We start from the raw sequence: 14,333 nt of genomic DNA, 5'->3' as shown, positions 1-14,333 counted from the left end.
ATGACTGTAATTTGTAGTGCTCATTTTGGGCACATTTTTTTTTAGATTTCAGAGTGTTGGAAGATATTGTGACACAGTAATGTACAATACAAACCAGTGCCCTATCATTCATTAAATAATGTGATTTCCCCACCAAAGAAATGGCGCTTCTACCACAGATGGGGTTTGTATCTCCAATACTGTACTCCAGTTTTCTAAATAGCAAGTGCTATGGTCATACCGTATCACTGATATTGTTTGCCTACATGCCAGTGAAAAGACTTCATAAGTATGTACTATTAAAATATTATGAATACGCTATATTTATATTTTGCATAGATACATTTTGTAACAATGTATAAAAATTAGAAAGCTTAAAGATTTTAAGATTTTCTTTAGTAAGAAGCAAAAACCCAACTAAGCTGTAAACGCTAGAGACAAACATACGGGTCAGTCGCACTTAAAGTGCCCGTGTTTGCCTACCGAGGCCACAGCACGGCCTTCATGATACTTCAGTGCACAATCTCTCATCAACAGGGCAATGAAAATGCTTGAGTGCTCTTAATTACTGCAAATGAAGTGTTCCTTATGGTGAGGAGCAGAGACATTACCAGGGAGCGATAACGGCATTGGCTTCTTAATACAAAAACAGTTACACTGCTGGCAGAAGTCCTGGCTGGCTGGGGACTCATGTCAAGATGGCAACTTGATTCTAGGAATATTCTTTAAGGAGTGAAGAGATTTTTTTTTTTTTTAAAGAAGAAAAGATAAAATAGTTTAAAGCTTTATGTAATTGGAGGCTGCAAATTAAGAAAATCTCATCAAAAAGCATTGTCAGTAATAGTTATGGAATGCAAAACTAATACAGTACTGCACATGCTATAGTACTTGCAATGCCACTTCCAACAGTATAGAAATTGTAAGGATGAGCTGCTTTTCCTATTGGTTATTTCAATAAAAACCTTTTAAAATAAAAAAAATGTAAGGATGAGAAGTAGTCAATACTGAAGAGGCTGCATGAGAGTTGGGCCCATGCCGATGTAACAGTGATGGCCTATCTAGAGTATAAGCCAATAATTTTGTGAGTCTGGATAACCCCTTCAAGGTCAGAATTCTGACTTGACCATTCCAAAATACAAATGTTTTTCTTTTTTTAACAATCTTTAGCTCGAGGTGATGGACTGCTGCTCTTACATTTTTTGAGGTTCAGACTATGTTGCTCCAAAGGAGCCCCAACACATGATGTTTCTTTCATCATGCTCCAAAGAGAGGATGAGGTTTCGGTGTGCACCTAGGTCAAAAATCTAGTGTGACGTGTGCCATAATACTGGCTAACATGAATAGTACCACATTTTTAAGTGTTTTCAATACTTATGTGCCATTTTCAACAAGGGGAAGTAGCTGTGATACTAGAACAGGGTGTGGCTTTAGCCTTAGAGGATATGGCATGAACATGGTGATCTTGGGCAAACTTAATTCAGCTGTAATTGTTTTTTTTATTTTATTTTATTTTTTTTTTTTATAGACAACAGCTAATTTCTTTGTGGTGTCCTTTCACACCATTCTTGTTCAGTGTTTTTTTTTTTTTTTTGTAGCTCTTTTATTGTTCCCCTTGGGTCCTGACTTACTTCTTCAGATTTGCCTGTTGCACTGATAGAGTGATCTAAAGGAGTTATCCAGGATTAGAAAAGCAGAGTTGATTTATTTAAAAAGAAAGAAAAAAACAGCACCAATCCTGTCCCCAGGTTGTGTTTGGTATTGCAGCTCAGTTGCATTGAAGTAAATGAAGCTTTAACAGGATGGCCACACACACGGCTCGCAACAGTCCTGCATGCTCTCTCTTTTTTAAACAAAAAACATTGGTGTTAAATTTTTTATAGGCTTTTCCAGCTTTGCTTCTCTTTAACAAACAATATAAGCTGTTACTAAACCTGTCTGTATTATCATAGTTCACACTAATTAGCAAAATTAAGCATTTTAATACAAAACAATTCAACTTCTTTTCCACCAGGCTTGAGGTGTATATGGTATAGTCTCACCGTAGTTTTATGCATAAAGACTTACCTGTTCCAGTAACTCCAGAACTGATCCTGCAGGTACATGCGGTGACTACATTCATCTCCAAAAGATGCTTTACTTTCAATCCAATGAATAACATGCCCTTCGACAGCTGGAGAAGTAACAAGAGCAAAAACAACTGTAGTAAAGAAGCAGCTAACAATGGCCCCTTTTTTAATATATTTGGCTATAACAAATACATTAAGAGAAGGAAAACTTCATCATCTATCGAAAAATAACAGAGTACACAGCGTTGCCTGGTCTTCCAACTTAAACCTTGTGGGAGAGGAAAAGCAGCAATTATGCTCTTGTCCTCATAATTCATCCCCTGCACTAACTATTCTCTGCAGCACAGTTGGCAGGTTGTTTTAAAGTCGCGGGCAATCTCTAAAGCACGCGAGTAACACAATTAGGAGAGGTCCTGGAAGTCCCATGGGACTACGTTGGACTTCAGAGAACCACTACTGAAATATCTCCAGCCATTTGGAAGTTATGATGGAACATACATATGTATACTATACACATTGAGTATATTTTAAGGTTGGCATGTTGTATAATTTAATGTTGGCTAAATGGATCTTTTAAATTATTTCTCTATTCCTTTATGAGTGGTCAGTCATTCAATGTGATGGCACAGCGACAGCGTTCAATAAGTAAAAATACCATATGCTCTGTAACATTTCACTTTTCAGATGAGGAAGGTTGTTCATGGTCTATATTGGTAATGTTGGCAGTGATCATGTATGCAGGGGAGGTCACCAGAGGGCTCCACAAGGTCGAGCCATACATTATTATAAAGGGAAGGGAGAGAGGGCACCGGTATATTCTGAGCAGTGACAGCTCAGGCCACATGATGTCTATGTCTACCAAGCAGGCAATATGTGTAAATATATATCAGCAACAGGGATGATCCAGTCAGCATAAACATTTTAAATCCCACATTGTTAACTACAGTGGCTGCAACTCAGACTTACCTACTGGAACTTCCAGAATGAAGTCAGGAGTTTTATCATAGCCCTTTAACCGCAGCTGGTCTTCATCTACAATAAATGCAAGAACTTGTATGATTAAAAAAAAAAAGGAAAATACAATCCTAAACTAAAAATATGTAATACTATGGTATTACTATGTTACCACTAAGGCTATATATCATGAAACAGGTCCAAGTATTACAAGGCATACTGTAAGATAGTTTGCTACTCTACTGTACCATTGTATGGAATAGTGTACTCTACCATTAACATATACCTGTTGACACAAGTCAATGGGAGGGACACCTTTTTGGACTCTTCAATGGATTCATGTGCCAGGAGCTTTTCCCTGGCTTTATACCAAACAGCATCTAAATCTGACGGTCACAAAGCCTAAAGGATTAAAGGGGTACTCCGGTAGAAAACTTTTTTTAAATGAACTGGTGCCAGAAAGTTAAAGGGGTATTCCAGGAAAAAAAAAATTTAATATATCAACTGGCTCCAGAAAGTTAAACAGATTTGTAAATTACTTCTATTAAAAAATCTTGATCCTTTCAATACTTATGACCTTCTGAAGTTAAGGTTATTCTTTTCTGTCTAAGTCCTCTCTGATGACACCTGTCTCGGGAAACGCCCAGTTTAGAAGCAAATCACCATAGCAAACCTCTTCTAAACTGGGCGGTTCCCGAGACACGTGTCATCAGAGAGCACTTGGACAGAAAAGAACAACCTTAACTTCAGAAGGTTATAAGTACTGAAAGGATTAAGATTTTTTTAATAGAAGTAATTTACAAATCTGATTAACTTTCTGGAGCCAGTTGATATATATATATATATATATATATATTTTTTTTTTTCCTGAAATACCCCTTTAAACAGATTTGTAAATTAGTCCTATTTAGAAATCTTAATCCTTCCAGTACTTATTAGCAGCTGTATGCTACAAAGTTAATTATTTTCCTTTTGAATTAATTTTTTGTCTTGTCCACAATGCTCTCTGCTGACACCTCTGTCTGTGTCAGGAACTGTCCAGAGTAGCATAGGTTTGCTATGGGGATTTTCTCCTGGTCTGGACAGTTCCTGATAAGGGCCTCAGGTGTCAGCAGAGAGCACTGTGGACAAGACAAAAAAATAAATGTGAAAAGAATTTCCTCTGTAGCATACAGCTGCTAATAAGTACTGGAAGGACAATTTTTTTTATAGAAGGAATTTACAAATCTGTTTAACTTTCTGGCACCAGCTGATTTAAAAAAATATATATTTTCCACTGGAGTACCCCTTTGAGACATTACAAAAAAATTAAAAGTGTAAATTTATTCCTTAGCATGGGGAAAGTTACATAAAAAATGATCGGCAACTCACCGCAGCCAGCTGAATGAAATCGTCTTTTATTTCATACTCACAAATATGTTACATGGGAAGAGGGTAGTAGGGGGACACAGGATGGCGACTAAGCTCCGTTTCTCACGGTGATCGTGCTTCCTCCGGCCGGAGGAAGCACGATCACCGTGCGAAACGGAGCTTCGTCGCCATCCTGTGTCCGCCCACTACCCTCTTGAATGAAATAAAAGAAGATTTCACTCAGCTGGCTGCGGTGAGTTGCCAATTATTTTCCTGCTCTTTTGAAACGTCTTCATGCACTATTGTCAATCAGAGCACCACCTCCAGCATTCCTAGTCCAAGTCTGCCATTTCATCATTGTTTTATACTCAGAAAGGGAAGCAGTGCCGTGCTGGCTATCTACCAACTGTGTCTACATAAAAAATTATACTAACACCATTCAAAATAAATACATATCTTTTCAGCTACTTATATAGGGCACAGATATATCACTCACATAAGTCCCTCTCCTTAGTGGGGCTCACAGTATAGATTTCCTTTATCACACACCATGAAGATATTAAAACACATCAATGTGGAATAGAAGCCAAAGAATCACAAGGGGGAAAAAAACGGTCAGATCCAAACCAAGGATTCCAGGGCTGTAAGGCTCTATGTTGAAGGGAATATGTCATCATAAAATTTCCTATTGTTTAAATCAAGTTTTATGTTAAACATATTTTTTAAGAATTTGTTTTCATTTTTTTTCTTTCTCCATTTTACTATCTATATTTAATAATATTTAATGTTGCAGTTTTCATTCTGGCCAATAGGTCTAAAACTAAGCTCAGACTTTTTGGTCTGTATAGATCATTTCCAAGTAATGTCTTTTTTCTCAGGAGCAGAGTGAAGGTTGACACCATTGGAGAGATAACACAAAAAAAATTATATATACCGTATATACATTGATTATGTTTTATACTAAAGTGATTTTCTGAGAACACTGATTGATGTCATATCCTTTGTATAGTTTATAAATACAGAATCCGATCCCCAGGACCCCACAGAAAAATGGGGTGAGCTGTAATAGCAAAACCAGCCACACATACGCTCGTGTCTGGATAAACATGTATTTTCACTTCAATGAAGAGATATGGAAAAAAGGAATGCCTACTGTTTAGGGAGAATTGTGTGGTAGCACTGGTTTAAAGATTGTTTTCATCCTTGTTGTTGGATATACATTTAGGGGACCACATTCTGTTGACTGGTTGAGGTTCCAAAGGATGGGACGTCAAAAGTTAATGTTTATTCATTTGCCTCAAAGAAAAGTCGGAGACAACCCCAATACTTTTCAGGGTTGTCACTAATCTTTCTCAACATCTTGAATGTTATAAGTGTTAATCTGCTCAGACATACTTAAAGGGGTACTCCACTGAAAAACATATTTCTTTAAATCAACTGGTGCCAGAAAGTTAAACAGATTTGTGAATTACTTCTATTAAAAAATCTTAATCTTTCCAGTACTTATTAGCTGCTGTATGCTCCACAGAAAGTCCCCCCCCCCCCCCCCTTCTGCCTAACCACATTTTAGGAACTATCCAGATTAGGAGCAAATCCCCATAGAAAACCTTACTTCCTGTTAGCCCAGCACATTACATGGAGCTTCAGCCTATCACTGGCCGAGGCGGGACATCGCTGCGGCCGGTGATAGGCTGAAGCTCCGTGTGACGTGCCGGGCTAACAGGAAGTAAGAAGAATACAGCCCGGGGACCGAACACCTGTACCGGAGCTCCGGGGGCTCGTTGGCAGGTAAGAGAAAGTGTGTTTTCTTTTAATTTGCAGCCCGGGCGGGATAAAATGAAAAAAGTGCGCGCCGGACTACTCCTTTAAGATTTTTTAATAGAACTAATTTACAAATCTGTTTAACTTTCTGGCACCAGTTGATAGAAGAAAAAAAAAAAAGGTTTCTAGTGTACCCCTTTAACCCCTTAAGGACTCAGCCCATTTTGGCCTTAAGGACTCAGACAATTAAATTTTTACGTTTTCATTTTTTCCTCCTCGCCTTCTAAAAATCATAACTCTTTTATATTTTCATCCACAGACTAGTATGAGGGCTTGTTTTTTGCGTGACCAGTTGTCCTTTGTAATGACATCACTCATTATATCATAAAATGTATGGCGCAACCAAAAAACACTATTTTTGTGGGGAAATTAAAACGAAAAACGCAATTTTGCTAATTTTGGAAGGTTTTGTTTTCACGTCGTACAATTTATGGTAAAAATGACGTGTGTTCTTTATTCTTAGGGTCAATACGATTAAAATGATACCCATTATTATATACTTTTATATTATTGTTGCGCTTAAAAAAAATCACAAACTTTTTAACCAAATTAGTATGTTTATAATCCCTTTATTTTGATGACCTCTAACTTTTTTATTTTTCCGTATAAGTGGCGGTATGGGGGCTCATTTTTTGCGCCATGATTTGTACTTTTTTTTGATACCACATTTGCATATAAAAAACTTTTAATACACTTTTTATAATTTTTTTTTTAATAAAATGTATTAAAAAAGTAGGAATTTGGGACTTTTTTTATTTTTTTTCGTTCACACCGTTCACCGTACGGGATCATTAACATTTTATTTTAATAGTTCGGACATTTACGCACGCGGTGATACCAAATATGTCTATAAAAAATGTTTTTTACGCTTTTTGGGGGTAAAATAGGAAAAAACGGACGTTTTACTTTTTTATTGGGGGAGGGGATTTTTCACTTTTTTTTACTTTTACTTTTAGATTTTTTTACATTTTTTTTTACACTTGAATAGTCCCCATAGGGGACTATTCATAGCAATACCATGATTGCTAATACTGATCTGTTCTATGTATAGGACATAGAACAGATCAGTATTATCGGTCATCTTCTGCTCTGGTCTGCTCGATCACAGACCAGAGCAGGAGACGCCGGGAGCCGCACGGAGGAAGGAGAGGGGACCTCAGTGCGGCGTTATGAATGATCGGATCCCTGCAGCAGCGCTGCGGGCGATCCGATCGTTCATTTAAATCGCGAACTCCCGCAGATGCCGGGATCTGTATTGATCCCGGCACCTGAGGGGTTAATGGCGGATGCCCGCGAGATCGCGGGCGTCGGCCATTGCCGGCGGGTCCCTGGCTGCGATCAGCAGCCGGGATCAGCCGCGCATGACACGGGCATCGCTCCGATGCCCGCGGTTATGCTTAGGACGTAAATGTACGTCCTGGTGCGTTAAGTACCACCTCACCAGGACGTACATTTACGTCCTGCGTCCTTAAGGGGTTAAGCAAAGAATCTGGAAAAATGTGCCATCCTGGAGTTTATATCAAAGGAGTGCTTTGTTAAAACCAGGATAACATGGCGCCGATCAGGACAAAGGGATCACAGAACCAGGATAAAATCCATCCAACTTGAATTACCAATAATGCAACGCGTTTCGCTGCGCATGCGCAGCGAAACGCGTCGCATTATTGGTAATTAAAGTCGGATGGATTTTATCCTGGTTCTGTGATCCCTTTGTCCTGATCGGCGCCATGTTATCCTGGTTTTAACAAAGCACTCCTTTGATATACCTTTCACCTACCCAGGAAGGCTGCAGATGGGCCTTATTGAAACAACACACTTTTTAACAGTGTTGTGTATGTTCTTGCACAACCTCCTCTGGAAAGCGGTATTGAGTCTTCTAATTTCTCTGAAAAAAAATTCACCGAAAAAAACGCGTTGGAACTATGCACCTGAGTGATTTGCCAGTCTGAATCTGATAAGTATATGGGTTCAATATCCCCCTTTTTCTTTAACACATGACAGATTTATAACCCTGTAAGGTGATTGTGTGCCAGTTGACTCATATAGGACATCTGAGTGTCTATTACATATGAATATTTGGAAGTGGTCATTTTTTCTATAAACCAACTGAACATCTTTGATTTATTACCTATTATTACTATCTTGTTGTATCTAAAATAACATCTTTACCATTACTATAAGAACGGAGACTGTGTAGGGCATGTACATATCCATCTGTGGTTACATGCCATCCATGTTCTCTGTTTGAAAATACATGTTGGATGGCCCATGCTATTACCATCTGGGCTACCCGCCACTGGAATAACTTTGGCCACAATAATCTAGCTAGATAAGTGACCTTATATCCATGGTCCATTGTCTAGGTGTTTCTCACTGTGATACTACTATAGGCTGTCCCTCCCTATCCTATAGCTAGTCAGGGTTCCCCAGTGAGACAGAGAGCCCCTTCCCTTCCTTGTCCTAAGTCAGTTTTATCCAAGGACAGCTTAGGCCTAGGTTCCCGGAGCGGGGCCGCCCTTATAAGGGCGTCAACTCCGCCTAGTGGCAGGAGTAGCCTAGGGCTATTATAGGGCAAGTTGCAGGTAGTGGCCAAACGCACCATTTGGCCTCATATATCCACCCTGCAGGTCCCTACCCTATTGTTCCCCACCTTCACTCCACCTTTAGGTAGGATACATATACTTATTTCTGACTGGTATACACCCTGTGCTTTTGTATACATCATTTGTAAGACTGCATCGAGAGCATTCATCAGGGTTGTTTTGCAGCAATAAAAATATATATTTTTTTCTTTTCTTTTTGAATTTTGCCAGTGGATCACAACTGGATCCTTTTTAAGTGAACTATGTATCAAAAGTTTAATTTTAGTGTTTTTTTCGGTGAATTTGTTTTGAGTACACTAAAAAGTCTATGATATACGGTGACGTCTTTCTAATTTCTCTGCCCTTACCATCTACGTTACTCCACAAGGAGCGCCTTTTGCTTTTCTCTTTTTCATCTTGGAGTTTAGGAAAGCTGGGTGCAATGATAAGGCTATCTATAAGTCACCCTGCATATACAGAAATAAACAACACTAGGGAAAATGTTAAGTGAAGGACAAATCAAGGGTTTAATTTAGGGGAAATACACTCTACGTTCTATATTATTTTTATTGCTATAGTATTTCAAGATTAATCCAACGCCAACACTAAACAGGAGAGCTTAATTTTAATTGATCTGGATAGATTACATAGGAAACTAGCCTATGACCAGATCTATCTTGTTACATAACTTTTCCCCCCAGTGTTTGTCTATGACAAGGTTAATCAGACAGTGTTCAGTGTTATCTTTCCCTTACCGGGCGTCATAGCATGATCACCGGAGCCCCCAGTATGTCATAACATATTGCCCTTGACTTTTGAAACCCTGGAGTACGCTATAGCATTTTGTAGAGACCCATTACGGCCTTCCTTCTTGTCTCCATCCATCCTTAACTAATGACCTGGAGATGTAAGAGAGAAGGCTGTGTGGTCCTGTCCTAACACCTGCTGGGCTGCTGACACTGCCTTCCCGATGCTCTTTCTGCTTCACCTTTGATTAGAATTAATGATGGTTCCCAGAGGTTGTAAGCTCGCTTCCCATCCATCCATCAGCTTGGGACAAGGATTTCCCAGAGACAATTTGCTAACTTCTCTGGTGTTAATTCCCTGCACACATACAAACCATCCGAAGTAAAGGGCAAACACAGCAAAAAGACTTAACACGAAAACATCAGACAAACATTGTAATAATATCATATATATATATACGATATCTGCAATGTCTTTATTTATCAAGGAGGAGAAATTATATTGCCATTTCATCTGTGATAACTGCTGGCTTAGGCTAAAAAAAACTGCATCAAAAACTGCAGAACCCCCTATAGCAGTGGTCTCCAATCTGCGGACCTCCAGATGTTGCAAAACTACAACTCCCAGCATGCCCGGACAGCCGTTGGCTGTCCGGGCATGCTGGAAGTTGTAGTTTTGCAACATCTGGAGGTCCGCAGGTTGAAGACCACTGTCCTATAGGGTACGTTCACACAGCATATTAAATATTCACAGGAGACTATACGGGTGAAAACATCCTTAGGGTACGTTCACACATACATGATCCTGCGCAGATTTGATGCAAATTAGAAGCTGTGCTCAGTCATTTAGTTTACATTGAAATCTGCAGCATCAAATCCTGTGCATCAAATCTGCGTACGTGTGAACGTACCCATAGAGTACATTTACATATGCATAATTTGATGCAGATTTTCAACTGTGGAAAATTATGCATGTCTCTAAGGGTGTATATTCACGTGTACTGCGCATATTTCATGTGCAGGATTTGATGTGGTGTTCAGTCATTTAGTTTACATTGAAATCTGCCCCTCATAACCCTGCACATCAAATATGCGCAGGATACTGTATGTGTCAATAAACCCTTAGGGTACATTCACACATGCACATCGGAAGAGAGTTTCCCGCTGTGGGTTTAGCCACGGCAGAAAATCTGCAGCAGGTTATATTGATTTTGATAGTGTCGATTACATACTTTTTTTTTTTTTTATCTGCAGAAGGAAACTCGTAGATCCTACTTGTATAAATGTACTCTCGTAGTGGCCGATTTCCTTCTGTAAAAATCTGCCATTATGAGCACACACACAGAGCTACCTGGCTGCAGCTCACTCTGCAGACCCTCTGTCATTGGAGAATCCACAGCATGAAATATGCTGCGGATGCGCCCTGTGTGACCCTACTTTGTCAGGACTAATAAAAGGCTTGCATTATAGTTTTCAGGTATAAAAATGCCAAAAATGTTTGTGCAAGTCTCAATTTGCTCAAAACTGTGCAGCTTTTCTGTGTTTTGAGCCCTAAAGAGACCCAAGTACAACACTCTACTCTCCCATAGAAATGAATGGAGCATGTGCTGTCTATCGCACATGCTCCTTACTGAAAGCAAGAGTCCCGTTCGGGGGATAGGGGAGGGTCCAGCGGTTGGACACCTCACGATTAGCTAGTTATCCCCTATCCTGTCCATAGGGCATAAGTTTGTTTTAGTTGGACAACCCCTTTAATGCTCAGCCCTTTAAAGGCAAACTGTTACATTAAAAATGCAGTCCACTCTTTAACAGCCTTTCCTGCATGAGTTTACATACAGAGATAGCTGTCAGTTATTGATTAGGACTACCCGCTGGACTTCTAAGCCCAAAATGAGCAGAGCTTAGGTGAATAAATTACAAGTTATGCAAAATTTTTTTTTCTTTAAATATCAACTGGTGCCAAAAAGTGAAAGGGATACTCCGGCCCTGAGACATCTTGTCCCCTACCCAAAGGATAGGGTATAAGATGTCTCATCGCGGAGGTCCTGCCGCTGGGGACCCCCGCAATCTTGTATTCGCCACCCACCTGTTTAAGCTGCACGCCACGGTGCCAGCTCACAAACAGCCGGGTGGCGACCACGGGGTCGGGGTATCGGGACATCACGACTCCGCCCCCGTGTCACGTCCCCTCCCACCTCCGCTATGTGACGGGAGGTGACGTGACTGTCGTCAGATTTGTAAATTACTTCTATTTAAAATGTTAATCCTTCCAGTACTTAACTGCTATACGCTACAGAGGAAGTTGTATAGTTCTTCTCTGACCACAGTGCTCTCTGCTGACACCTCTGTTCATGTCAGGAACTGTTCAGAGAAGGAGAAAATCCCCATAGCAAACCTCTCCTGCTTTGGACAGTTCCTGACACGGACAGAGGTGTCAGCAGAGAGCACCGAGGTCAGACAAATAAGAACTATACAACTTCCTTTGGATCATACAGCAGCTGATAAGTACTGGAAAGATTAAGATTTTTATATAGATGTAATTTACAAATCAGTTTATCTTTGTGGCACCAGCTGATTAGATCCCCCCCCCCCCCCCCCCACTGGAGTATCCCTTTAAATAGTGTTTTCAACGTGACAGATGCTCTTTAAAGAGGCACTGTCATTGTTAAAAACTTTTCATATATTGCAGGACTCAATATACACCTGTTAAAAAAATTTACATTTTCACCTGAAATTCAAGCTCAAAATAGCCACCACTAGGGGTCGCCTGTCTTTTAGCCAGACAGACTAGTCTAGATTTTACAGCATACTGGATACTGGCCGTAAAGCATACCGGTATCCAGTATAGGAGATTTCTATTGTGCATGCAAAACTACAGATAAAGGATGTGTGGACATGCTGGGAGCTGTAGTTTTTAAACAGCTGGGGGCGACACTGCTCTAACACAGTTATTTACAAACACTGCAGCTTCAGTTGTTACCAAACTACAACTCCCAGCATGCTGAAATAGTCAAAGCTATCTTGGACTCCTGAATGACAAAGAAGTTGATCAGACATTCAGGAGTCTGTGAAAGATGAATGACACACATAGTGACAGCTATGCTGATTAGCATCCAGCTTAACTAGGAGAAGATAAAACAGATGTATTTATAAAAATGCTGTACTTTTATCAAAAAAATCCTTGCACTAATTTTATAAAGATCTATTCTGATATTTATAAATTTTCCCCTGTTATGAATTCACCAGAATGTCTTCTGATTACTGCAGGGAAGCTCCAAGTATCTTCCTCTGACACATGAAATCTAGAGAAAGGGAAGAAGGCGCCTCATGTGCGGGATCAGCAGATCTTGTGAGTGGGGGGAAGGGAGGTAATCCCAAGCCGCTTACCAAGGTTGGTTGTGCGCCCACACACAACAAGGTTTAGCGTGAAGTGTACAAGTCGGTCCACTGCAGCCCTCCTTAGTAGAGTAGAAACGAAGATAAAGTGACCATAAGAGCAGGAGTTTTGACCGGCACAGAAAGCATGCGCAGCGAAACGCGTTGCATTTAATAAATCCCTTGATTTTATCCTGCCTGCTGACGGTTCCTTTCTGCGCCGGTCAAAACTCCTGCTCTTATGGTCACTTTATCTCCAGCCTGCACAATGAAAAAGTAACTCACCAGAAGATAAATGCTTATATCTCTGGATATATAGGTCCGAGACACACAAAAATTATATGCACATGATCAGGATTGGGTCCTGAGTAACATATCACTTTTTTTCTTTTTTTTTTTTGCACTATGACAGGTACGCTTTAACCCTTAGAGGACACAGTCACTTTTCATTTTTGCATTTTCCTTTTTTCTTCCTTGCCTTTTAGCAGCCATAAGTCTTTCAAATATTTTTTTTTTACCTACAGAGCCATATAGAGGCTTGTTTTATGCAAGACCAATTGTACTTTGTAATGACATAACTCATTTTACCACAAAATCTATCGTATTTTTCGCCATATAAGACGCTCCGGCATATAAGACGCACCCAATTTTAAAGGAGGAAAATCTAGAAAAAAAAAAGATTCTGAACCAAATACTGTAGTAAAATATTTTATATCAGTATAGTTCCCCCACAATAGTTGGCAGTATAGTTCCCCCACAATGGTAGGCAGCTTTGAACAGATTTTTAAATGACTTCTATTAAAAAATCTTAATCCTTCCAGTACTTATCAGCTGCTGTATGATCCACATGAAGTTATTTTCTTTTTGAATTTCCTTTCTGCCTGACCACAGTGCTCTCTGCTGACACCTCTGCCCATTTTAGGAACTGTCCAGAGTAGGAGCAAATCCCCATAGAAAACCGATCCTGCCCTGGACAGTTCCTAAAATGGACAGAGGTGTCAGCAGAGAGCACTGTGGTCAGGCAGAAATGGAATTCAAAAAGAAAAGAACTTCCTGTGGATCATAACAGCAGCTGATAAGTACTGGAAGGATTAAGATTATTTTATTAGAAGTAAGTTACAAATCTGTTTAACTTTCCGGCACCAGTTGATTTAAAAAAAAAAAAATGTTTTCCAGTGGAGTACCCCTTTAAAGGTATATTCACGCATACAGTGTCTTGCACATAGTTGATGCTGCATATTTGAAGCAGTGTTTACTCATTTACTGTACACATTTACTGTACAATGACATCTGCAGCATCAAATGTACACAGGATACTGCACGTGTGAATACACACTTTTACCTTATCAACAAAATAAGTCATAATTGTCCGATAGGCGCAGGTCCAAGCTCTGGGACCTCCATCTATCTCAAGACTGAGGGATCCCCTGACCCATATGGACTGCTTGCAGTGTCTGGAA

General features: G+C 39.8%; 1 protein-coding gene across 9 annotated transcripts in view; it reads right to left on the bottom strand.

Moving 5' to 3' along the window:
- Window positions 1-14,333, bottom strand: part of CDIN1 (CDAN1 interacting nuclease 1) — a 481,663-nt gene that overhangs the window by 182,297 nt on the left and 285,033 nt on the right. For all 9 annotated transcript variants that reach the window (XM_056546010.1, XM_056546009.1, XM_056546013.1 and 6 more), the window contains 2 exons: window positions 3,012-3,077; window positions 2,044-2,149 (listed from right to left, as the gene is read on the bottom strand). In XM_056546010.1, the coding sequence (XP_056401985.1) occupies window positions 2,044-2,149; window positions 3,012-3,077 (172 nt within the window). The remainder of the gene's footprint in view (window positions 1-2,043; window positions 2,150-3,011; window positions 3,078-14,333) is intronic.

This window comes from Hyla sarda, chromosome 11 (genome assembly GCF_029499605.1).
Source record: "Hyla sarda isolate aHylSar1 chromosome 11, aHylSar1.hap1, whole genome shotgun sequence".
Taxonomy (NCBI): Eukaryota; Metazoa; Chordata; class Amphibia; order Anura; family Hylidae; genus Hyla; species Hyla sarda.
Note: the sequence above shows the minus strand (reverse complement) of the source record. Positions and strands in the feature narration are given on the sequence as shown.